At 39.5% G+C, this 26,379-nt stretch overlaps 1 protein-coding gene across 1 annotated transcript in view; it reads left to right on the plus strand.

Moving 5' to 3' along the window:
• Positions 1–26,379, plus strand: part of LOC136877727 (juvenile hormone esterase) — a 72,129-nt gene that overhangs the window by 35,914 nt on the left and 9,836 nt on the right. Inside the window, exons 5-9 of the mRNA XM_068228722.1 lie at positions 758–957; positions 4,850–5,024; positions 7,125–7,306; positions 16,908–17,061; positions 20,859–20,982. Of these exons, the coding sequence (XP_068084823.1) occupies positions 758–957; positions 4,850–5,024; positions 7,125–7,306; positions 16,908–17,061; positions 20,859–20,982 (835 nt within the window). The remainder of the gene's footprint in view (positions 1–757; positions 958–4,849; positions 5,025–7,124; positions 7,307–16,907; positions 17,062–20,858; positions 20,983–26,379) is intronic.

Raw genomic sequence — 26,379 nt, forward strand, 5'->3', positions numbered from 1 at the left:
TTAGAAAGGGCAGACGTCATTTCATTTTGTGGAGATGTTAAGGTTAGTGTTTTTGGTGTTAACTCTCATAAATCACCATCAACGTTAATTATATTATATTATATTATATTATATTATATTATATTATATTATATTATATTATATTATATTATATTATATTATATTAACGTTAGTTATATATCCTAAAACGTATAAAAAGTAAAACTTGCACTTACCTTAGCCCATGATGCTGCAGCACTTAAGGTTTCCTGCCAGCCTCACTATACTGGTTCATTCTTCTCCGTGGTATGCTTTCTGTTGCCATTCCCTTACTCCTAACAGCCTCAGGTTTTCCTCGCGTCTTCCAACTACCTTTTCCTAGCTCCTCCCATCTGGTTTTCCTAAAAACGCATTCTCAACTGCCATTCTCTCATCTATCATTTCTGCATATATAATTCACTTTATTCCTGCTTTCTTAATTATCATAACTGAATCCGGATTTCCGTAGGTAGTCATCAGGTGAGAGTATTCTCTTATCCTCCATTAATCATTCTCCTGTATTGCTCCAAACATTTCTCTAACTACTTTCCTTTCCCATGTATTAACAGATACTTCATTTATTTTCGCCATACACAAAAATCATGATCCATATAACTGTTCTTATCGAAATATAAAATAACAGATTTTCATTAATTCTGTAGTTACAATTACAACTTGCACAGGCGTCTGGAACCGTTAATATCTATTTTGTGGTTGAATGCAACTTTCCTATTTTCAGGGCTTTTCCATGGCGCCATTTCTCAAAGTGGCCTAACGTCTTGTACCTGGGCTGTAGGAGATAAACCTAGAAAAAACGCTTTCCTTGTAGGGAAAGCTTTGGGATTCACAGGAGAGTACAGTCGAGACCTCGTGGACTTCCTGCGCAATGCCGACTGTGATGAACTGTTCACCACATCACTCGAAACGATAAATGAAGAAGTGAGTTCTCTGAATTTATTCCTCGTCTCCTCATAGTTCCTTAATCATCGGTGGTGTCTTCAATATCCTTTCTGTTTTGTTTTCAAGAAGGTAGTTTTTACATTGATACATTTCTCAACGGTAGTAGAATAGAATATTCTCTTTTCCTAGTTTCGGATCGGCAGAACCTTAGAACAAAGAATTCTTTTATAGCAATACAAATTATTTTGATACGCGAATTTAAATATTTATTACAATGAGTTAGCGTGTTAGTACATTAAAATCTATGAATTGCATTATACCTATTTTATATATCAGTTACTTCGTCCTAGATCTTAAACATTGTTATATTCTTTTGCATAGGCTTATGCACCGTATTTCGCTTCGTTATTTACTTAGTTATTTTATTCTCTTTCCCACATTTAAAAGCTACTTTTATCGATGCAATACACTCTTTGTTGGCATTCAAGGAGAAAAATAAAATTGATTATAGGAAGAGGAGTTAGAGATTGGAATAATTTATTGAGGGAGATGTTAGATAAATGTCCAAATTCTTTGAAATTATTTAATAAAACAGGTAAACAGCTGATAGGAAATCTGCCACCTGGGCGATTGTCTTAAACCTTGATCAAAGGTGATTGATTGATTGATTGATTGATTGATTGATTGATTGATTGATTGATTGATTGATTGATTGATTGATTTATTGATTGAATGTGAATGCTATCAGAAAGAAGATAAATGACATGCAATGAATTAAATGCAGTAGGAAAAGAATGTTTGAACGACAGAATGTTTCTTTGTCAGTAAATATTTTTGATGTAAAGAATATTGCAGCTCTAGAAGTGTTGAAGAGTGAAGGTGTTGATATTTCTATTTCTGTTCTTGAAGCTGATTGTTTGGTGGTGGGCAATATCCAATGTTCAGCATCCAATGAATAGAATATATACGGGCAATGATGACTCCAATCCCATTACTGGTCTTGATGACCCTAAACTTACTTTCCTAGAAAGTTTGAAAGTTTACATTGATGTTTGGCACATGTCGCATGCTGCAGGGAACTGAGTAATGAAACTCACCTTGCTTTCACCCATACTTTGACAGCATTAGCTCAGTTGTGTAGGTATATTTTTAGTAATTTTAACTGGTCATATGTACTTACAGCAAAGTTACAGACTGATAGTTTGGAAGGAAGGTTTGGAGGCTATAGAAGGTTAAGTGGACGTGCTTATAATGTTTCAGTTGAACAGATTATTGAGTCGAGAGAAAATTGGAAGTGCTGAGCGTACTAAAATGCAATCTTGTAAACTTGGTGAATTTACACTCGATGACTTTTCAACTGAACTACACAACGTCCAGAAGAAACAAATTCAGAATTACACCCCATTCACAGATGATTTTCATTTGTATTGCCAGCTATACTAGTGTGAAGGTCATTGAGAAGCTGTGCTGATTGTGTTCAGATGCTACAGTCCGAAGAAGAAATGGGGATACACTGTGATGTTGATCAAATGCTCTTGTATTTTGGGCAGTTAAACAGAGATCGCTTGAAGTGCCCATGGCCGATCATGGTTTCTATGTGTTGTAAAATAATCATGCACTTTCAGGTCGTCGTAAGTAGCGCTTATGAAGCAGAATGTTCAAAATTAGGCAAGCAAAGGGACGCAATAGTTGCTTTAAGACTTGAGACCTTTGAAAATAGTGTTGATAATGTGAGTAATGTATGCAAGTCTGGTGTTCCTTTGACCAGAATTGTGAAGAAGTGTGTGAAAATTCTGCGCAATGCTTTAATTAAAAATTACACAAAGGTCTTAAATGAAAAGAAAATCTCCCATGAAATTGCCAAGAAACTTGAAAAGCAGGGTGCCAAGAGAAAGACTGATGAAACAACTCTCGGGAAGAAACAGCACATTAGGAAAGAGTTGAAACTCAGCAGCAAGTAACTTTAAGGTAATCAAAAAATAAATTAATTTTGAGTCATTGACTAATGTTTATTTTCTGGAGTAGAAACTTTCTTTAAAATGGTTTGTTGGATATGCACAGTGCTAGTTTTTGTCGACTGCAATATTTTGGTGAAGGGTGAATAATGAGCTAATGGGTATAGTGTTCATAAGTTAGGAGGAAAATTGATTCTTTTTTCTTGGCTCGGTGGTATGTTGCTTAGTCTATAATTTTGTTGGTTGTGTGCATTACTAGTTTTGTTCGACTGCAATATTTTGGTGCAGGGTGAATAAAGAGCTGATAGGTACGTTGTGCTAGTGTTAAGAGAAAGAAAACTGATATTTTTGGTGTTATGTTACTTAGTCTGCAATTTTCTTGCATATGTGTTTACATTTGAATGAAGTCGTACTTATAACTTGCTGTTCAATCACCCAATCACTACTGATCCGCATTTAGGGCAGTCGCCCAGGTGGCATTGCCAGTAATGTAAGTAATGTTGTAAATCCTTCAAAGTCTGCCCTATGTGACATACTCTCCTAGATAAAGCGCAATTAAAATTACCACTATTATTTTATGTTTCTAATATTGCGTCTAACCATGCATAAACGTTTTCGTACTACAAATTTCTTACGACTATTATTAGGTTATTCGTCGCCATGTTTGCTTTGGCCTGGAACGCAAGCCACGTTTTTCTGCATTGTGGTCTGAGTAATGGAGTTGGTCTTGAATAGACCAACAGTTCGGTATTTTCAAGTTCGAACCGTCATTGTTAGAAAAATCTTCCTCGTGAAAAGACGTGCTTACTGAAGACGCGGGGCAAAAGGGTCCGCGAAATGCAAAGAATTTCTCTTTGTTAACTTTGATGGGCAAAAATCCACAAGATTACCATATCTGTCAATACGGGCCGTGAAAACACCAATTGACAAATGTGTGATTGTTACAATCGGAGGCATACCTTGTAAAGCACACCATTAGTAGTGCAAAAATGAGAAAAAATGATATGGACGGAAACGATGAAGAGAAAATATTTTTGCTGAAGGAATGTATTGAAGATTCTTGAGTATGTTGTTGAAATGCCTTCAAACCGTTTTAGCACATGAATCACGCAAATATTAATGGAATCGTTGTATTTATAGCACAAACCCTGTTTAGTTGAACAATGCATGGGGCAGTCAAATGAATACTGAACACCCGCCACAACACACATTCTGCGCGAAAGTTGGCAACCCTGTTCTTACGTATCGATACTGCCATCGCTGTAGTAGGAGAACAGCATAGTGACAACTCACAGGTGCACCCAGTTATTGCGTTATGTCTTTGTTGGTGAGCGGGGTGTGTTCGTCCAACTGTAGAAATGGAGGCAAGCAACGAATAGAGAAGTGTGGTTCGTTTTCTGGTGGCTGAGGGTGTTGGAGTACTTGAAACTCATCGTCGCATGTCTGCTGTGTATGGTGAACACAGCACAGGTGACATTGGAGATTCCGAGAAGGGTGCACATCACTACAAGACTATGCGGGCCCAGGACAGGCCCACCTGATGTGATAGGGCGGACTGATGGCCTTATCCGGGAAAACCGACGAATCACGGAGGGAGAAAGACTTTCGAACACGTCGGTTTCATTCGGACGAGGAAGTGCAAGAGTGGATGCTGTTGTGGATCCGTCAGAGACCTACCTCTCTCTACAAAACTGGAATTGATTGTCTCATCTCCCAGTGGGATAAATGTATTAGCGCTTTTGATAATTATTTTTGAATAACACCATTCCATGGTCACATTGTAGCAGGTGTTCGGTTTTTATTTGACTTCCCCTTATATTTAAATACACATCTGATGTTAATGCAAGGTCTTTTAAAATGTGAATAATGTTTAATGAATGGTAATATATATTAAGCATGAACAATATTATGGTCCATTTGCTGAGCCATGAAAGTTTGACTTTCACTAGCTAAATGTCTACTTTCTCTGTCTACAGGACAAATACCGCCTGGTGAGTCTCTACCACGAACAACCGGTTGTGGAGCCAGTGGTAGAAGGGGAGACAGCCTTTCTTTTGGAACATCCACACACTCTTCTGGAAGCAGGAAAATTCCAGAAAGTTCCTTATATCGCAGGACTGAATTCCGCAGAAGGAATTGCTACTGTCTCAGGTAACACGAATGTGGATAATCGATAAATTACATTTGCAGTATTGTGAACTAAATTTAAACATGTGTTATGAACATAAACGGGTGTAAGTAGCGAATGTTTTATGGCAGGAAGCAAATGAACTCCGATAACTTGTAGAAAATTCAATATATCATAAATTTGTCAACACAGTTAAATCGTACGAGAGTAATTGACGTTTCCGGAAACTATGTTCGATACTTCAACTACTAAACATGAAACAACTTGAGGGGAATAAATTCATTTCGTCCCCCTCTGTAGTGTAGTGGTTAGTGTGATTAGCTGCCACCCCCAGAGGCTCGGGTTCGATTCCCGGCTCTTCCACGAAATATAATAAGTGGTACGAGGGCTGGAATAGGGTCCTCTCAGCTTCGGGAGATCAACTGAGTAGAGGGGGATTCGATTCCCACCTCAATCATCCTCGAAGTGGTTTTCCGTGGTTTCCCACTTCTCCACCAGGCAAATCCCAAGTTGGTACCTAACTTACAGCCATGGCCGCTTCCTTCCCTCTTTCTTGTCTATCCCTTCTAATCTTCCCATTCCCCCACAAGGCCCCTGTTCAGCACAGAAGGTGAGGCCGCCTGGGCGAGGTACTGGTCCTCCTTCCAGGACACTGCCCTCGAGACGGTAGAGGTGAGATTCCTCGCTGAGTCCGGGAAATAAACCTATCCTGGAGTTTAAACGGATTAAATAAATTAAAATAAATACATTCTTTCAGTATGTTAATTATCAGTTTTATAGTACCCTTCCACGAGTCCGTAGATCTCAACATATTCGTAACTCGACATCTCCTTAGTCCACATTAGATCCAGTTCTATGGCTAAATGGTTAGTATGCTGGTCTTTCGTCACAGGGGGCCCGAGTTCGATTCCCGGTCAGATCGAGGATTTACAACTTTCATTAATTAATTCCTAATACTCGGACGAAGGATATTCGTGCCGTCTTCAGTATTAGAAATCATCTTAGGCAGGACCGCATCCTCACATATCACTTATACGGCATCAACTCGAAATACCTGCACCAGGCCTCTCCGCAGGCCACGCACTATTATTACTATTATTATTATTATTATTATTATTATTACTGTATTATTATTATTATTATTATTATTATTATTATTATTATTATTATTATTATTATTATTATTATTATTATTATTATTATTATTATTTGAGGTCGGGTTTGTGCGACTCTGCTGTATTATGAAAAATCGTTGAATTCTCATGGGAGTGGTTTACTTATCTGATGAGATTAAAATATTCAATTAAACCTTGCGATAGTCTACATGCAGACTTCACGCCGCAAAATTAGTTTTTCATTAAAGGTTTGAAATTTTTTCGCTGGTCAATGGTCGTTTCATTCAAATTCCCAACGGGAATCCAGCTCAAGTAAATCATATTATGTTCTAGATACAGTATATACATACTTTGATTGTCATGTTATTCATGTTTATAATCATGAAAACCTACAACCTGTTTTCCATTCCGGGTCAGGGATGTAATGAATGAAGCAGATATAGGCTATTGGTACGATGGGGTCACCACTCCCAAAGTGATTTATTAATGAATGATAGATGCTATGAAATGAGAATGTAGAGTGTTGTTGGAATGAAAGGTGACAGGAAAAACCGGAGTACCCGGAGAAAAACCTGTCCCGCCTCCGCTTTGTCCAGCACAAATCTCATATGGAGTAACCGGGATTTGAACCACGGTATCCAGCGGTGAGAGGCCGACGCGCTGCCGTCTGAGCCACGGAGGCTCCCATGTTTATAATAACTTAGTGTAAATCCGAATATGACTTATAGGCCCGCAACTATGACTCAAAGGAAATTACATTCAACATGCGGTAAATTCTATGGGGCAAAGATAACCAGATGGATTCGCGACCTTGAAACCATGACGAACTATGACGTGAAGCGGCCATCTCTTATACCGCGGAGTACCTCTCTGTATTTAGCCGTACCCAATGGACACTTTACGCAATTGTTTTAAGGTCTGAATCCAATCTGATCATCCCCATACTAAGGACTGTACATTTAGATTTAGATGCGTCTTAATTCCTGTGCCACATTCATGTTGTTCCAGCTGGTATATTTGGCGAGGGATGGACTCTGCAAGATGTCGATCAAAACTTCCCGGAAGTGTTTAAGCCTGAACTGAGATATTGTAAGGAAGAAGCTTGTGGTGACAGTATGGTGGCCAAAATAAGGTCTTTCTACATCGGTGATAAACACCTGAGCAACGACACTATGGAGAATCTCGTAGAAGTAAGTAGCTATACAGAGTTATAACTGAGAGTAAGTTACTTATGCATTGCTGTGAAAAGAAAAGACAGCAAGCTATAGGGATAGACTTGTTCCATATATATTGTACAAGGTAATGCCCGTACTTTATAGCTTGATGAGCATGAGATGGTACGCAGGGCGTGTGCGGCACATCAAATTGGAGTGGGTACAGAGAGTGAGAGGATTTGCTTTGAATGAAATTCTGAATTTTTAAAAAAATTTTGTTTATTCTATAAAGTCAAGTTCATAACATCTCAGTACAGTAGAAGACGGATTGAGCGTGACATTTCTCCGCCTTGCGGCTGGCAATTTACCGCATTGTTCCGCACCTCCTCCCGTCCTCCGCATGGGGAAGCTCTCGGCACCATGGAACCACGTACCCTCCAACGAGGGCAGTTTTAGAAGTTCTTGAAGTTCTAGAAGCTCTCGAGGATCTTGAAGGTCTACGAGTATCAGTCACCGGGCTCATTCACTCAGAAGGATAGCGCGAACACACACACATTTAAGCCTTATGGAGATATTGGACCGATTAGTCTGAGGTGGAATTTTTGAATTATTTTTAATCGTTCCCATGGGAGGATTAAAAAATCAAATATTCGTGTTGAGTGTCAATGTAATCGAAAACAAACGCTTCTTTAAGGTAAATAAACTAGTCACTGGCTTGAGAAAATAAGGATATTAACTTTCATGCGGCCGAATGTCAAAAGAATCAAACCCGCATTCTTGTTAACTTAAGTTACACTGACATAGAATATAAGATTGCTCACACGTTCACTTATGATTTTTAATGTTCGAAGAAGATAAGGCAACTATTTGCAGAGTTCTACTGTTTTACGAGCGCTTTGAATTTATTTACAACATTCATTCAGCACTTCTAAGACACTATAAATGGCAGTTACTCAACTTTGATAGAAGAAGTTGAATTTACTTGTGAATTTAGTTCCGTTCACACGCACTGTTCTGCAGACATATGATAAGAAAGTCTATTAGACTATTAATACATGAATGAAATTAGTCCCTTTCACTCACAATGTGATGTTTACGTTCAAACACGAATAATAATACTGGTAAGACTTTATAATAATTTGATCGTGAAAGTTAGTTCCGTTCACTCATTGTTCCTTTAAAGATACCGTGAAATTACAAATTGCTTCACACGTGAAGTTTTAATGTTTTCCTAACCTTCAAGTTCCACTTGAGAAAATAAAAGTCCTAATACACTGTTTAAGATTTTAAGTTTGCTATCAGCAGAAATATTTCAATAACCTTGAGATATTTAAAGTATCGCACTTTTCGATTTTACGACTGAGTTCGCAATGACTATTGAAAGGTTTCAACACCGTAATTTAGTAGAGTTGAAACCGCAGACTTTGATTCCGCAATATTACATCGTAGCACCAACTTCCATCAGCCAACCATCTTGGTTCGTCTGTAGGACAAGACTGTGTTGTGTCGAATTCTCGCGTCTCTTTTATACTGAAGTTGCGGAGACTGCAGCTGTTCCATTCCTGTCAATAACATTCTTAATCTGGGGTGAATTTTAATGAAACATGGTGGTATTGGAGATATTAAAATGGTGTGTACGATGATCTTATTCTCATATTCGTATCATAATTCATATACGAGTTATGCAGGATAGAAGGTATGGAAACTTCTATGGATGACGTAACTTAGCCTTGCGAGTTGCAGCTGGCTTCTACGTCACCCGCCACATGCTTGCTGTAGCCGGCTGCTCTATTGGTGCATGGCGCATATTTTAGAGTTTGAAATACTTCAACACCAATGCTGGACCAGCTTTTCTGGTACATCATATACACATATACATAGTAACTATTACTCTGTGTCTTTCACAGCGTTATTGAGGAAGTTTCAACAGTCGAAATCACCACCTGATATAGCTAACTACCTCCACAAAAACGAAAAGCCCCGAAGGCCTGCAGATTACGAGGTGTCGTCTGGTTAGCACGACGAATCCTCTCGGCCGTTATTCTTGGCTTTCTAGATCGGGGCCACTATCTCACCGTCAGATAGCTCCTCAATTCTAATCACGTAGGTTGAGTGGACTCGAACCAGTCCTCAGGTCCAGGTAAAAATCTCTGACCTGGCCGCGAATCGAACTCGGGGCCTCCGGGTAAGAGGCAAGCACGCTACCCCTACACCACGGGACCGGTTAACTACCTCCACGTTACAATATAAACGTAATGAACCTTTCACAAGTACGATTTTAAAAATATTTTAACAGAAATATACGTTTGTATATTATGATTTTATCATTTTCACCAAGCTAACGCACACAACTCTGCACAGCCTTATCTGCGTGAGTTCGAACTACGAATATCAGCCAAATACGCTGTATGAAAATGGGAAACCTCGGATAACCATTTCCAGTGCTGCCGACGGTAGGATTCGAACCCACCTTCTCCCTAATGCAAGATCACCGCTACGCGCCCCTAACCAACTCCAACGGTAGTAGTATTATTACTATTATTATTATTAAGGGTTGGCAGAGGTAATAAAAATATGATCGGTTCACTCAGAGGGGCGTGGAAATCTCGATTCTTAATTTTACGACTCCCTGACGGGGAATCGAACCAAGTCCTTCCGGGTGAACAGAGCAAATCTTTAACGCCTCCGCCAGGCAGCCTCTGGAAAAATGTATAAGATTTTATGTTATCATTAGGACTTTCATCGTAAAACACAAATAAAGAAGAACCTTTTATAATGATCTGAACTGTAACGGTTCAAATCCCATTACAAGATGATATCTGTATTTTTATTATTTTATCTGTATTATTATTATTATTATTATTATTATTATTATTATTATTATTATTATTATTATTATTATTATTATTATTTATTATTATGTCAGTATTATTATTATGTTATCTGTGATATTGTTACTATTATTGTAATTATCCGTTTTATTCAATTCGATTTTGCAATTGCCTATTGCTTGCAAGATTGTACTTAGATGTATGCATATATACGTATGTGTAGAATAGTACTCAATACCTGTCCAGTGAGAAGTGTTGTATATATCAGAGACTGGAAGTGACGTTGTTATATTGCGACACCACTGGCGATTCTGCCAAGTCATCGCGCCATGGCTACGGCATCGTATTTATTTAGATATGCGCTCACGGACTCAGACGCCGCGGGGCTATTCCACCACTGGATGTAATATCTGTCGCGTAGGTGGGAGTATGTCATTGTTATTTCTGGAGATTACGTAGCGGTGTCAACCAACGTCTATATAAGGTGGATGCATATTGTAGCGTCAGTCATTACTTATACGGATGCAGTACAGTGAAGTAGTCTACTAGATCAAGAGGCCTTAGTTGGCCAGTCAACCAGTGTGAACGAGAGATGGAGAAGACTCAGTGAGACATTATTGGTCATTGAGAGAGTGAGACCAAATGGTTGGTCCGTCACTTAGTGGAAGACGCGGACGGAAGGCTTACCAAGGAGTCAGAGAGGGCAACCCTGGACCTGCCAAGAGGTCATACCATATTGACTTACAAAGAAGTCAGATGATATGGAGAAGAAGCAGTCGCGAGGATGTATCACCACGTTAGGCGTGACACATCTACAGTAAACACCAGAGCAAAGGAATACGTCGTAATTACACTAAAAGTGTTGAAGGTACAGTCAAGTGAATCAGTGAGGGAAATATTTCGTATAAATTGTTAAATGTCCGGTCAAGAAGAATTCAAATTCATGCCTAGTTTTTTTCAGTTGCAATGTCATAATTTCATATTCTCATCTGTTTTATCGCAACAAGACTCACTATTTTTTGATATATTATTTAAAGAATATATATTGTTCTATCAAACGAATTCATAGTTTCATTTCATTGAAAGTAAAATATCTTAACCTCAAAATTAATGGGGAAACCGAACGCCAATCTCCTTTTCCCAGAACTTATATGATATGTTGTCAACAGTAAGCTTATTACCCCACACCCTAGAGATGGTCAAGAGTTTCATTCTATTATTGCTGTACTGAGTGACAGCTGGCGCCCTTCAAATAACGTATGTGTAAGTAAGCAGGTAACAAGTAAGTGTGAGTACAAGGTCAGACGAGTGTGTATTTTATTTAATGAATGTTAATTTTCAGATTTTCCATTTTAAATGCAGATATTCAGATTTTTCAAGTTAAATGCAGTTTTAAATATATATGTTTCAAAAGTTAGTCAGCAAGTTTGGAAGTTCACAATGTGTCGACGCAACGTGGGTCGAATAAATTCAGAATCTGTTCTGAATGACAGCATATCATAGGTTCATTTGGGAAGAGTATGCACATGTAAGCCAACGGAATTATTACCGGTAAATGTTAAGAGTGTAATTTTGTGTTATATATTTGCATTTTGGGGGATATGTCAAGGGATTTGAAGAGGGAAATTAATTTGAGATCGCGTACTATCACTAGTGAACCAAAGATGGACAAGGAAGACAATAAAAAGTCATGTGACGACGAGGTCATTGTTTCTGCGGACATCCAAGGTGAAATTCAGAGTAGGGAACAGGTGAATACGATGGAAGCTTCTGAATTAATTCAGGAAAGTGCAGAAATTGAGAAGCACACCGAAACTCAAAAGGAAATCGCGGGGGGAATGAACCAAGATTTTTTTAATTTGCTGATGACCAGATTTACCGAGTTCAGTAATGAAAATAAGAAGCTCAGTGAAAATAATCAGAAACGTATGGAGGAAAAGATTGATACGAGTAGTGAAAATAGTAAGAAAGAGATAAGTAATAAAGTGGAAGAAATGATTGGTATTAGTAATGAAAATAATAAGAAGCAAATGGAAGAGTTAATTGGCAGTAATAAAGAAAATTTTAATGTGACCAATGAGAAAATAGATGCTTTAAGTGAATCACTAAATTATAAAATAGATACTAAGATATTAGAGATAAATAATCAAACATCTAAGTCAACATGTAAGTTAGAAAGTAAGTCAAATGAAGAATGTGTTGAAATTGAAGGTGAAATAAAGTTGAATCGGAGCGATTTTCATATTCAGACCGAGAAAGTCAAGGGAATATGTACAGAGGACAGTAGCAATATCGTACTGTTAAGTGATAAAATTTCTAGTAATCGGGAAGAAATTCATGAGGTAGTCGAGAAAAGATTGGACAAAATTTGCAATACAGGTAGGGAAGATACGAGGGAACAGATTAGTAGAATTGAACAAATTGAAAGCAAACTTGTGGAAGTCGGTGAACTACGGAACGAACAGGAAACGCTATCACAGCAGGTGAGAGAGAGAGAGGAAGAATTGCAGGAAGAAGTGAGAATAGTGGAAGAAAATGCTGAGAGAGGAGCGGAAGAAGAAATTTTGAGTTGCCAGGAAGTGATACGGCAGAAAGGTACATGTGAGACGGCGAGAGAAGTGGTAATAGCGAGTGGTTTGTTCAGTAGGGATCGTGATTTAACCAAGTTTTCTGGAAAACAGTTTAATCTTATAGAAGTTGTGAAAATAGTTGAGAAAAGATTTGCAAGTAAGTTGAAGAACAATGTTATTGAATGGGAATACGTGTTGTAGAGTTTGTCTAATGTTTTTATCGGTGAAAGTAAAATATGGTTTCGAGTGTACATGGATAATATGTCTAATTTGGGAGAATTTACAGAAAATTTCATTGACAGGCTTTGGAAGGAATGTGTGGAAGGGCGCGCGCGAGAGAGAGAGCGCATGATGTCTGGGGAAAGTGGTATTGTAGAGAGAAGGGGGAAAATGTTAGCCGTGTATCAGAGGAGAGGGGGTGATTATGATCCGCAGAGGATTAATAGTTGTGCTAGTGGTCAGAAGTGTACCGAGAGAGAATCGGAAGATGGGAGGCGTATGAATTTGAGTTGTGAGAGAGAGTATCAGAGAGAATCGGAAGATGCGAGGCGTATGTATTTGAGTTATGAGAGAAAAGGTCAGAAGAGTAATCAGAGAGAATCGGAAGATGGGAGGCGTACGGATTTGAGTTATCAGAGGGATTATGATAGTCTTAATATGAATGTTATCAAGGTGTCGTTATCGAGCCAGAGTATTTCAGATTCACAGGGAATCGGGTAAGTTAAGTGAACAGTCCGAAGGTAGAAGATGAACTGGTATTCATTATAAGTAGTTATATAGTGAAAGTAGATTTAAGTATAGTGTGATTGTGACCTAAGTGAGATATTTAAGTAGTGCCGTAGTCGTAGATCATGCAGTAATTAATGGTAGCAGTAAGTTAGACGTAAGAAGTGTTCTGGTAAGTGATGTAAGTACTTGTAATACTGAGAATATGATATAAGTATTGAAGTAGTAACTCCGACGATGGAAATTGTGAAGGTAAATGAAGGTACTATTAGATCTTATAACAGCCGTTGGGTAAGTCACAGTGAGTAAATAAGATGATAGCGGTAGTAATCACGATAGAAGATAATTGTAAGTTTCAACCATGCCTTGTTGTACCAAAACTTGTGTATTCAGTTATTTTAGGAGCTGACTTGGTTGCAAATCATGGAAGTAGAGTAGACTTTGATTTAGGTAGTGTGTGTTTGTTCTGGGATAAAACTAGCAAAGAAGTACGTGTTAATTATGGTGGTCTGAGGTAAGTGTATTGGTAACGTGTGTTCTTCAACGATATATGAGAGGTAAGTGAAGGTGTTCCTAGTGAGAGGAAATGTTTTCAGGTGTGTTACGTGCCTGTACGACCAGTATCCGAGGGATAGTCGGTATGAGGCAGTGACGTGAGGTAATTTAAGTGAATTATAGGAGGAGTAATTGTGTTCGATGTTAGGTAAGCATCGAGATGTATTTAGTGGTAAGTGAGGAAGAACACGTATATGAACATAAATTTGTAGTAAATGACCATTGATCGTTTGTGGGAGGTAAGTACCCCAGTCAACTTAAATGCTAGTGAAGTCTAAGAACAAATAAACATTATGCTGGATTACGGTATAATTGAACCATCTTGTAGCCATAGTATTGATTCTTTAATTATTGTTGCCAAGTAGGATGTGATTTTTTGAGATATGTAAGTTTACAAGGGCAAAAGTGATTCAGTTTGAGTGACAGAGTGCTACTCAGAGTTCCATTTCATCAGCTGCAGAGGCGGGAAATATGTTGAAGTTATTTTTTGTATCAGGGGTATTTCACTATTGTGAACCGTATCGGGAAGTGTGCATATTCTTATAAATTCAGGAAGGGGATATTGTCGCTATTTATAGTATTATACGTATATGTAAAGAAGTACTTCACGTGAGATTTGTTGAGGTAATAATATGATTAATTTTGTGAGAAACTGGCAAAATAAAACTAACATCTGCGATATGCGTGTGAACCAAGTGTCGTATTGGTGTATTGGAAGAATAAGTGCTACATTGTCATGTTCTGTGTGACAAAACGGAGAACAGGACATTGGACAGTTATCTGCGATAACAATATGCGAGAACAGTTCTCATATAAGTGATATTTCACAAAAAGTTTTGATATGTTAAAAAAAAGAAGAATGTAGTGCAATCATTTAAAATTATTTGTATGTGTTAAATTGAGTGCTGTACTCTTGTGATTTGTATGAGAGAAAAAGAGAATGGGACACTGAACAGTTATCTACGATGGCAATGTGCGAGAAAAATTCTCATATGTGATGTATTATAAAATGTATGGATGCTGAAAAAGAAAATTATTGTTGTATACTTATTTAAAGTGTTTATATGTGTCAGTGTTATATATATATAATTTTGTTCATAAATCAATCGATTCTTTGTTCTTCGATTTATTTACGAGGGAGGCGAATTGTAACGGTTCAAATCCCATTACAAGATGATATCTGTATTTTTATTATTTTATCTGTATTATTATTATTATTATTATTATTATTATTATTATTATTATTATTATTAATTATTATGTCAGTATTATTATTATGTTATCTGTGATATTGTTACTATTATTGTAATTATCCGTTTTATTCAATTCGATTTTGCAATTGCCTGTTGCTTGCAAGAATGTACTTAGATGTATGCATATATACGTATGTGTAGAATAGCACTCAATACCTGTCCAGTGAGAAGTGTTGTATATATCAGAGATTGGAAGTGACGTTGTTATATTGCGACACCACTGGCGATTCTGCCAAGTCATCGCGCCATGGCTACGGCATCGTATTTATTTAGATATGCGCTCACGGACTCAGACGCCGCGGGGCTATTTCACCACTGGATGTAATATCTGTCGCGTAGGTGGGAGTATGTCATTGTTATTTCTGGAGATTACGTAGCGGTGTCAACCAACGTCTATATAAGGTGGATGCATATTGTAGCGTCAGTCATTACTTATACGGATGCAGTACAGTGAAGTAGTCTACTAGATCAAGAGGCCTTAGTTGGCCAGTCAACCAGTGTGAACGAGAGATGGAGAAGACTCAGTGAGACATTATTGGTCATTGAGAGAGTGAGACCAAATGGTTGGTCCGTCACTTAGTGGAAGACGCGGACGCAAGGCTTACCAAGGAGTCAGAGAGGGCAACCCTGGACCTGCCAAGAGGTCATACCATATTGACTTACAAAGAAGTCAGATGATATGGAGAAGAAGCAGTCACGAGGATGTATCACCACGTTAGGCGTGACACATCTACAGTAAACACCAGAGCAAAGGAATACGTCGTAATTACACTAAAAGTGTTGAAGGTACAGTCAAATGAATCAGTGAGGGAAATATTTCGTATAAATTGTTAAATGTCCGGTCAAGAAGAATTCAAATTCATGCCTAGTTTTTTTCAGTTGCAATGTCATAATTTCATATTCTCATCTGTTTTATCGCAACAAGACTCACTATTTTTTGATATATTATTTAAAGAATATATATTGTTCTATCAAACGAATTCATAGTTTCATTTCATTGAAAGTAAAATATCTTAACCTCAAAATTAATGGGGAAACCGAACGCCAATCTCCTTTTCCCAGAACTTATATGATATGTTGTCAACAGTAAGCTTATTACCCCACACCCTAGAGATGGTCAAGAGTTTCATTCTATTATTGCTGTACTGAGTGACAGCTGGCGCCCTTCAAATAACGTATGTGTAAGTAAGCAGGTAACAAGTAAGTGTGAGTACAAGGTCAGACGAGTGTGTATTTTATTTAATGAATGTTAATTTTCAGATTTTCCATTTTAAATGCAGATATTCAGATTTTTCAAGTTAAATGCAGATTTACATATGTTGTAAAATAAGATTAGTAGTAAGGAACATCTCAGAACATTCTTCCAAACGTTATACTGTATATTGTCCTGAAACCTTCTAGAAAGTTGAAAAAATGACTGATCATCTGAAATTGGCAAAAACGCAAAATAGCTATAAAACGTGTTATAATAGTTTGTTATATCGGAGAATGAATTTATATAGTACTGGGCAACGTCCACTGTAAGTTATATTTGATATTCATTTCCTGAATTCAATAAAATGTATGCATATTTTTGTTGCACTTATTTCATATATGATCAACACGCTGTACTTTTAAACCAGAGATACTTACCCTAATATGCTGTGTTCGGGCAAAATCGGAAAAATAATACTGCAACTTCAATATATTCTTATGTTTACAGCTGTGCACCGATATATTTTTTGGTGATCCAGTTCTCTATACCGTCAACAAGATGTCTTCTCAGAGTTCTGCACCTGTGTTCTTTTACCAGTTTTCGTACGACGGTGGTTTGGCATTCGGAAAACTGACTAATCCCGACATGATTAGCTGGCCAGGTATGTAATATGAGGCACAAAAAGAGGTCTAATGGTGAAATAGAGGTGACAATTGAACGATTTAGGGCAAGATGGAAGTGACTGCATTTTATCAAAATCAGGTCTTAATTTTTAAATATGTGAAAATCGGTTATTATTATTATTATTATTATTATTATTATTATTATTATTATTATTATTATTATTATTATTATTATTATTATTGGGGATTGCCTGGCCGAGGCGGTAAAGGCGTGCTCGCTTCACTCGGAAGGAGGTGTGTTCGATTCCCAGTCAGGAAGTCGAAAAATTTAAGAATCGAGATTTCCACTTCCGGAGGTGCATATGGTCCTGAGGTTCACTCAGCCTACACCAAAAGTGAATACCAGGTTAAATCCTGGGGGCAACGGCGGCCGGGCGTAGAGCTGACTCCTCTACCCCATCAAGTGTCGAAGTTACGGATAGTGTAAGCCTTTACCTTCTACCCGCCGGCCCCGTGGTGTAGCGGTAGCGTGTCTCCCTCTCGCCGGAGGTCCCGGGTTCGATTTCCAGCCAGGTCAGGGATTTATCTCTCGACCTGAGAACTGGTTCGAAGTTCACTCAGCCTACGTGATTACAATTGAGGAACTATCTGACGGTGAGATGGTGGCCCCGGACTCGAAAGCCCAGAATAACGGCCGAGAGGATGCGTTGTGCTGACCACACGACCCCTCGTAATCTGCAGGCCTGCGGGCTGAGCAGTGGTCGCTGGGCAGGCCAAGGCCCTTTCAAGGGCGTTAAGTGCCATGGGGTTTGGTTTTACCTTCCACCCTTCCAAGGGCTTTCATGGCGTCTTCGGAGATGATTTTGCTATTATTATTATTATTATTATTATTATTATTATTATTATTATTATTATAATTGTATCTTAATTTCGGTTTCGCACGCGTGGTCTTTGGTATTGAGCCTACTTATACTGTAGAGCTGATAACAATAAAATTATATCAAATATATGCAGCAGTTCCCTTTGGAAATGGTAGACATGAAGGCACTCTCTCCATAGTTTGGGAGAAATTTTGTTGGTTACGGTGAAGACATTGTGCTTCTTTATACCGCCGAGCTGAGTGGCTCGGACGATAGCAGCGCTTGACACCGATCCTAAAGGCCCTGGCACACGAACGCTTTCCTGTCGCTGTCGACCGCAAAAGTGGTTCGTGTGTGGTCCGTTGTCACCTCCTTGCCGTTACCATATAATACAACGGGAAGAATAACTCCCCTGTTCAGACGCACTCTATCTCGACCACACATGAACCACTGTCACCAGCTGAAGCTGATCTCGTCCACTGACCACAGTCTGCAGAGCTTTCCTTTTCACACGGGCGACTTATCACCCACATCGTGACGACAAGTTCCCGCTGGCAGTTATCATGATATAGTCTTCCGCATCAAAGGATCTGTACTTAAAATAATGGGTCCAATTTTCTGTAGTAGCTCAATGAAGGAATATTTAGACATTCGGAAGAACTCGAAAACGCAAAGTTCGTGATATAAGGAATGAAACTGCCCAGACTGTAGCTGGACTTCTGCAATTATTTTATGTAACGACATTATCCGCGCTTTTCTTCCTTTTCTGCGACGTCACATGAGCAGAAGTAGTACAGCTTCCTCTTGAGAATTAATTCTGTGAATGACCGAAGTTCCACTTGCCAAACGAAATTACTCCATACGCGGTGAAGCTGGCCGGATCACAGTTTGACGCTGGCTTAACCACAAAATGTGGTCACACTGAACTACAGAAGTGGTCGGGATGGTGACAAATAAGCGTATTTTTGCAGTCGACAACAACGTCAAGAAAACGCTCGTGTGTAAGGGTCCTAAGTTGGCAGGTTCGATAGCGGCTCAGTCCCAGAGTATTAGAAGGAAATGACTTTGATTTTTTATTACGCAAGCCTCGTACCGGTGAACCTAGTAAAGGAACTCTTCTAGGAATAAGTTTTGGCACCTCGACCTCTCCAAAAATGTGAAAAAATGTGTAGGATAGTGGAACGTAATTCAGGCTGTTCCTTCTTCTATTAAAATCACTTTTTAGTTTAATTACTTGCACTCATTAAAATAATGGAATATCTAAGGTACTGGCTCTCGATAAGACGACATGATAAAACATTATTTCCTTAAGGCTAAATACAAATTTTGAATGTTTGCCCCTGGGCTTTATTAATTGTTGTGGCAAATGGAACTTTCGTTGGAAATTAAAATCTGTTGGAAGGAAATAATAATTCTGTCGTTATCCTGGAGATCCGAAATATGTGTGACAGCTATCCGACTGCTGGCCCAGTTAATATAGTAGCTTCAAGGACTTAACGCAGTTCGTTCACTTGTAACGCTATGTCATTGAATTTACATTCGACTGCTAGGATCCACAACAGGGACTGCCTAGCCGAAATCTCAGGGGACTAGAACAATATTAAAATGCAGATAGTATCCATCCCTCTAACTCGTAATTTTAATCCAGAATCTACTGGGGACAGTAAGGTAATGTCGTTTTTGAATCATAATGGGATACTTGCCAGTAGAAAGGTGCAAATTGTAGAATTTAAGAGAGTTTTTTACTAGAAAAGGGTAAAGGGTCGAGGAGTGTTGCATATCGTCGGGTCTAGGTCCATAGAAGGGTTTTTAAGACCACCAAATGATGACAGTGGTGATAAGACCTCAAGCTCACGTATATGAAAGGTGAAATATGCCTTTCGTTTCTCTTCATGGATGCTCCTTTTTTGGTAACAAATGAGTGATCTGAAAGTACAGCGTTTGAAAATTAAAACTGGCCACGGGAATATTTATGAGACTGAAGGAGAACTGCACATCACAGGAAATGCTGGAAACCGTGATTTCTGTGCACCAATCGGTTGCTGTCACATGTCTGCGCGTGCGTCGCTGTGTCAATATATGTGACTGATTGAAGGAGCAGACGTGCTTAGTGACCAGTTGAATGAAGCGCAATATGGTGTTCAAATGTTAAAGCGAACACCTGTGCGGAACTGTTTGCGCAAGAGTTTGAGACTGGAAGTGTTTTGGCAAAACCTCGAGCAAAGTCTGCAATGCAAAACTTAGTGGCAAAATGGTGTGAAACGGGATCTGTAGCGAATAAAGCCGTAATTATCCGAAAAGAGTTCGAAAACCAGAAAGCTCGAGTGAAGGAAAGCTTGGAACGAAGTTCGACGAAATCTCAACGCCGTTTATCTGTGGAAGTGAGAATTAAGAGATTGTCGTGTCGAAACAGTATCAAAAAGGACCTGTATCTGTATCCTTACAAATTCACTGTTGTGTATGCGTTGAAGAGTGCAGACGAACCTTCGCGTGTTGAGTTCTGCCGGTGATTTCTGAGTGAAGTGGAGTCAGGACTTTTGGATCCTCAGTGTTTCATTTCTGTAGATGAGGCCATTTTTCAGCACCTTCTGTGATGTTTATTAACAAGGGCCAACCCCGCGTCAGTCCTACTGTAAATATTTTCCGGCCCAGTTTTATTTTGTGCACCTTTGCTTGGGGCTTCATGGTTCTTGAACCAGTCGATACTGGATTAGTTTTCTGTATAGAGATATGTGAAAAAGTGAAAATTAGAAAGAAATTTGGATCTGTCTGGTTTTTGCAACCAGTTCTTCACTTGTCTTTATCTTATTCACCACGGCTTGCTATTATTGGAGGACATGTTTCCTACAATTTGCGGAAATAACTGAACTCCAAGCTTATTTTTTTAAGGCGTTCCTCACTTGTACATTCAACCCTGATATAGACTGTATTACGTGATTAAAGTACTTGAGGAATATAAATCTTGTTTCCTACAGGTGTAGCCCACACTGATGAACTTGGATACATTTTTGACATTGGAGTAAAAGTACCAGATGACTCCCTTGATGCCAAAGTGAGGTCGAGGATGATAACCATGTGGACAAACTTCGCCAAGACTGGGTAAGTAGAAAGATTTCATTTATAGCTAGTAGAAGTCGCTAACAGCTAACAGAAGTCACCGGTAGATCTGTGCAAACATCCATCTGTTGTATTTAGCAGTGCAGGGTAAGTCAGTGTGACAACAGAAATAACTTATTTAAATATTCAAATTTTTATGAAAATCGCATTTGTTAAATCCCTAACACAGTTTTAGGTGAAATATGGGCGCCTTTCTTTGAGAACAAATAATAATAATAATAATAATAATAATAATAATAATAATAATAATAATAATAATAATAATAATAATAATATATCCTGCAGGAAATGAAGGAACACTAAATATTCAACATTTTAAAAACAATTTCCACGACAGGTACACTGAGAAATCCATCATTGACACACGTGTCTCCTTTCTTCCCATTAGTGGCCACAGTCATTCTGGGTTAGTTAGAGCACCGTAGGTTTTTGAACGAACCCTTGCCTTCATCTCCTGTTGGTTGCTAAGCCTGCAGTACGGCTCAGGAAGAATATCGAAGCGATGAAGATGTTTCCCTAGGCAGTCATATTCGACACCCAGACGACACTCAGCAACTGTTTTTCTTCGTGGTCTGGCAGAAATGCTCGAGATTCCTTCTTTCTACCGCTTGTGAGATATTCTCCCTTCCAGAGCATAATCATGATATTAATTAAATATTTTTGACAGCCTGTTTGGCATGTTAGAAATATATTTTGGTATTGATAATTGGTAAAACCTTAGCACCCTTCTTGCAAGTACGTCAGCTCGTTCATTACCGGTACCTTTGGTTCGGTAGTGTCCTGGAATACATAGTAGAGCGACTGTTTAACCCTCCGCCTAGACTTCTTTATACTAGAACTTAATATTCCCGCTGTTCAGTTATGATTCAGACCTCTGGATTCTATTGAATATATTCAATATTCAAGGTTATTACGAGACTTCCTGCTTATAGAAAAAGATACCAGGTAAAGAAAGAAAAGGATTATAAAGCCTCCCAGATCTATTTCCTTCTATGTGCTTAATATCATACTAATAATGTTAGATTTTCCGCGACAGTAGAATGGGAAGGAAGACATATGATCTTATCTTACGAAATTAGTTGTACTACAAGTAGACGACTAATACTACTGATTCGGTGCAACAGTTAGATTTTTTTTTTTTTTTTTTTATACGGGGGGCCCCGTAGCCCGCTCCCCCGCCGTGACCATCGACTCAATCTACATGGCCTCCGACATGCTATTAATTTCTAAGTAGAAAAGAGATAGCTGGGTAGAGTGGGAAGTGATACAAGGAGTATCTGCCGGTTTCCGAGTCAGACTCGCTACCACGGCAAAGTTTGTATTGGTTGGATAGTGTTAAGGTATGGTATTGAAGGGTCAGGGAAAAACCACATAGGCAGAAAGAAGAAAGAGCCTACATGTAAAACCTGACATCTTTTGATAGCACATGCAAGGATGTGGGCTGGAAAAAGACCAGAGGTTATGTTAGTTAGGAACAGGTAACATGCACAAACATAAACCAATTCCTTGCAATTTTTGTTATTATGGGGATCAGTCCTTCTTGTCACTGCCGGGTCGGCTCGGGTCTGCTAGCGTCTGGGCTTTGGGCCACAGGTTCGTCCCATTGTCCAGCAGCCAGCAGTCCCTGGTGCCAAGTCTCCTTTTGGAGAGGGGGGAATTAGAGCCAAGCCTTGCATGCAAGGGGCTATCTTCTTCCTCCTGTCGATGTCCCTCTATGCGGTGTTGTTTGAACACACTTGTCACTGCAGATCTAAAACTAAGATTATTAATAACATATGTATATACAAGTTCTCATTGGAGTGCCGGCTGTTTGCCTGCTCTCATGTCCAGCTTACAACCTAGATAGGAAAGAGATAACAGATAGATATTAGTGCTGTTTATTGGGCGCGGGCTGGTGTTCCGCTCCCATGTCTCTGTAGGGGGGCGGGGTGGATTGACACGTCCTTGGCCGTCTGGCTGCGTTGCCGTCGTCTTCTTAAGTTGTACTTTTTGTCAATCTTCCTCGCCTGGTCCCTGGGTCTAGGACAGCTGAAACATATTTACATATTTACATAGGTGTCTGCAGTGTGTGGGTGTATGTGGTATATAGGTGTCAGCTTGGCGGGAGTGGGTTGGCTATCGGCCCCTCGCCCACCCAACCCTGTGGCTGAACAGAATGTGCTTCGGTGTAGGATACTTTTTGTACAGATCAATGTCGTAGCGTCCGATCCCGCTTATTAACGGGTTGATCTTATTACTCCATGACTTTCTGTACATGTTTAGTGTCTGTTTACGTATTTGGTGCCTTATTGAGCTGACTTTCGCAATACTGCGTAGTTGGCGTATTGGCGTGTCGAAAGGGAGTCTGGTCGCTGCTCGTAGGCATTTATTTTGTATTAATTCCAGCTTATCCAGGTTCGTCATTGCAGTGAACCCCCACGCTGGGGCTGCGTACATGATTATTGGTCTGATTAAGGCCTTATACATGTTTATGGCTACTTCCGTTTTAATACTGGACTTTTTGTTCAGTATAGGATATAGCTGGTTAAGTCGTATGTGTGCTTTTCTTTGAATATCATTGATGTGGTGTAGCATGGTGAGCTTTCTGTCTAGGACTACTCCTAGGTATTTGACTTTGTCATGCCACACTATATCTTCGTTGAAAAGCTTTAGCGCTTTTATGTTGACTGGTTTGCGTGTGAGTCTGTTCTTCTTAGTGAACAGCACTGCTTGGCACTTGTCAACATTGACCTTGATGCGCCATTTCGTTAGCCAAGGCTCGAGAGTTCTTAGTGCTACTTGGAGCCTCTTTCGAGCGCACGCTAGTTGTGGATGTTGAACTGAGATAGCGGTGTCATCAGCGTAGAGGTGTGTGGTAGTGAGTTCTGTCGTAGGCATGTCGTTTGTATACAGGACGAAGAGGATTGGGCCGATAAGGGACCCTTGGGCTACGCCCGCTCTAATCCTGCGAGTACTTGACAGCGTGTTATGTACGTCTACAACAGTTAGAAATAACCTACACGCTTACCTTACAAAACATTTACATTTACATCACGCTTTACCAAAGACGGGCAATTTCAATGACGCTGGATGTCAACAGGAGGAATTCTTGCTTGGAGTTAGTTACAGAACAGAATCAACAGTTAGTTCACCGATCCATTGCCTGGGCCTTTCAACAGTGATCTCCAGGAGATCAACTTCTGTTGGTGTCTGCGTTTGATTTTCTCTTACCTCTGATGGATGCAGCCGTTGTGAGCTGTCTTGAATTGGAAATTTCAACTGCATCCCATGACCACTTGCTGTGTTGGTCGGAAGGGTCTCTCTCGCTAAGAGGTTCCTACAGCCGTCTGTCCCTGGTAAAATGTTGCGTATGGGCTGAGTGGCTCTGAAGGTTGATGCGCTGTCCTTCTTGCCCCAACTTGGCAGGTTCCTTCCTGGCTCAGCCCGGTCGTATTTGAAGGTGCTCAAATACGTCAGCGTCGTGTCGGTTGATTTACGGGCACGTAAATGTACTCCTGTGGTACAACATTCCGACACCTCGGCGTCTCCGAAAACCGTCAAAATGTAGATAGCATTAACGTAAGAACAATGACGTTATTATTATTATTATTATTATTATTATTATTATTATTATTATTATTGTTACGATGTTTTGTGGATGTGCAGAGGTGAAAGAAGGTGCTGGGGTGAATAGGTCTCAACTTACGAAATTAAAGTTAATTTAAAACTTTAACAAAGGTTATATTTTCTTTTCGAGATCAAGAATAACAAGAATAACAGGAACACAGTTGAATATCAACAAGTTAAGAATACACAATTACAGGTTATTAATGGATTTTGGGGCTTCGAGCCCCAGATTTACAATCCCTGAGCAATGAGCCCCACATTACTTATACACAAGGTTTGACAAGGGGCAGAAAACCTCAATCATGCCCAGGAGCACTTGCTCCCAATTACCCAGTAAAGCCTGCTCGAGGCACACAGAAAATACCATTTAAGAAAGAGCAACCCGCTCTCAAAGTTCAAGCCTATTCAAAGGCCACACCAAACTCCACATTCAAGCTGCCCTCCGAGCACACACGAACAGGGGTAATGATACCCAACCTACTGAGGCCTACTCAATAAAGAAACAGGTCAATTACATGGCCCCAAAATTTTAAGTTGAATGGAGGCCTAACTTGCACTCCGGATACACACCTTTTAAAACTTATTTGGCACAATGCCGCTTATGCAAGGGCTAATCCCATACTACGGAGGTGACACGATAGGAAAACTTATTACATTATGAAGCGAAGAAAAGCGGTTATGGATACGTAGTCACCTCATAAACAAGGTGAGTGGGAGCTCGAGAGGGTTAGGCACTCTCTATCCCAATTTTGTAGTTAAAGTTACAGAATTTATACCAAGTGTCGTTTATATTATAAAGGAAAGTTACATGATAAAAGTTTCGAACCTGCCCCGAGGGTTAAACTGCTGAGCTAGCAAGCAATGAAGTTATTAAAAGGCCTTTACCTGGTGGATGAACCGCCACCTGAAGAAAGAGGCGCTTCCCGCCCCCTGCTACATAATCACACTAGGAAAGATTTTACTGAAGTGGCCAGGAGACCAGAAAATCAGCAGTTTATATATCCTCGCGGAAAATTCGAGACGTTTCATGAATGAGAACCCACACCCCCCTCAACTTTATTGGCTAGGATCCAGCAACATATCCATATCGGAGAAGACACACATTATTGGTCAAAAATTAATTAAAGAAATTCGGGATTGGCTAAATTCAAAACAAGCGGAAAGAGAAGGGTTATACTGCCAACCCAAAAATGACTGAAAGAAATTTAACAAAGAACAAACTTATGAACACAAAATTTCTCAAAAAAAAAAAAAAAACAGTTCCTTCACTTCGCACCAGGGTGCACAATTGTAGTTCTTCAGTAGTGCCATCTAGAAGAGAATGTTCACACTTCTCACTACAGAGAAAACAAATATAAATCGAAAAAGACACAGTTCAGAACTCTTCAAAATTTACAGTAGAGACATCTTCTGAGAAACTTTTGTATTAACATGGTTGTTAAAGTTCAGGCTTCCTCCAGTAGAGGAGTTTCAACTGGCGCAATGTTTGAATTAGCGGCGCGGAGGTGTACCGCCCGGTACAATTATTATAAAATGTTGCTTAATGTATTGTATATGTTATTGAATTTACACTTCTCTGTTAAGTATTACCCCTCTGTGTCTGGCCCCGCGGTGTAGGAGGCAACGCGTCCACCTGTCACCCGGCGGCCCCGGGTTCGATTCCGGCCGGGTCAGGGATTTTTAATTGTAATGCTTAATATCCCTGGCCTGGGGACTGGGTGCTTGTGACGTCCTTAATGTTCCTTTCTCACACACAACATTCCACACTACCGC

This window comes from Anabrus simplex, chromosome 7, assembly GCF_040414725.1.
Source record: "Anabrus simplex isolate iqAnaSimp1 chromosome 7, ASM4041472v1, whole genome shotgun sequence".
Lineage (NCBI taxonomy): Eukaryota > Metazoa > Arthropoda > Insecta > Orthoptera > Tettigoniidae > Anabrus > Anabrus simplex.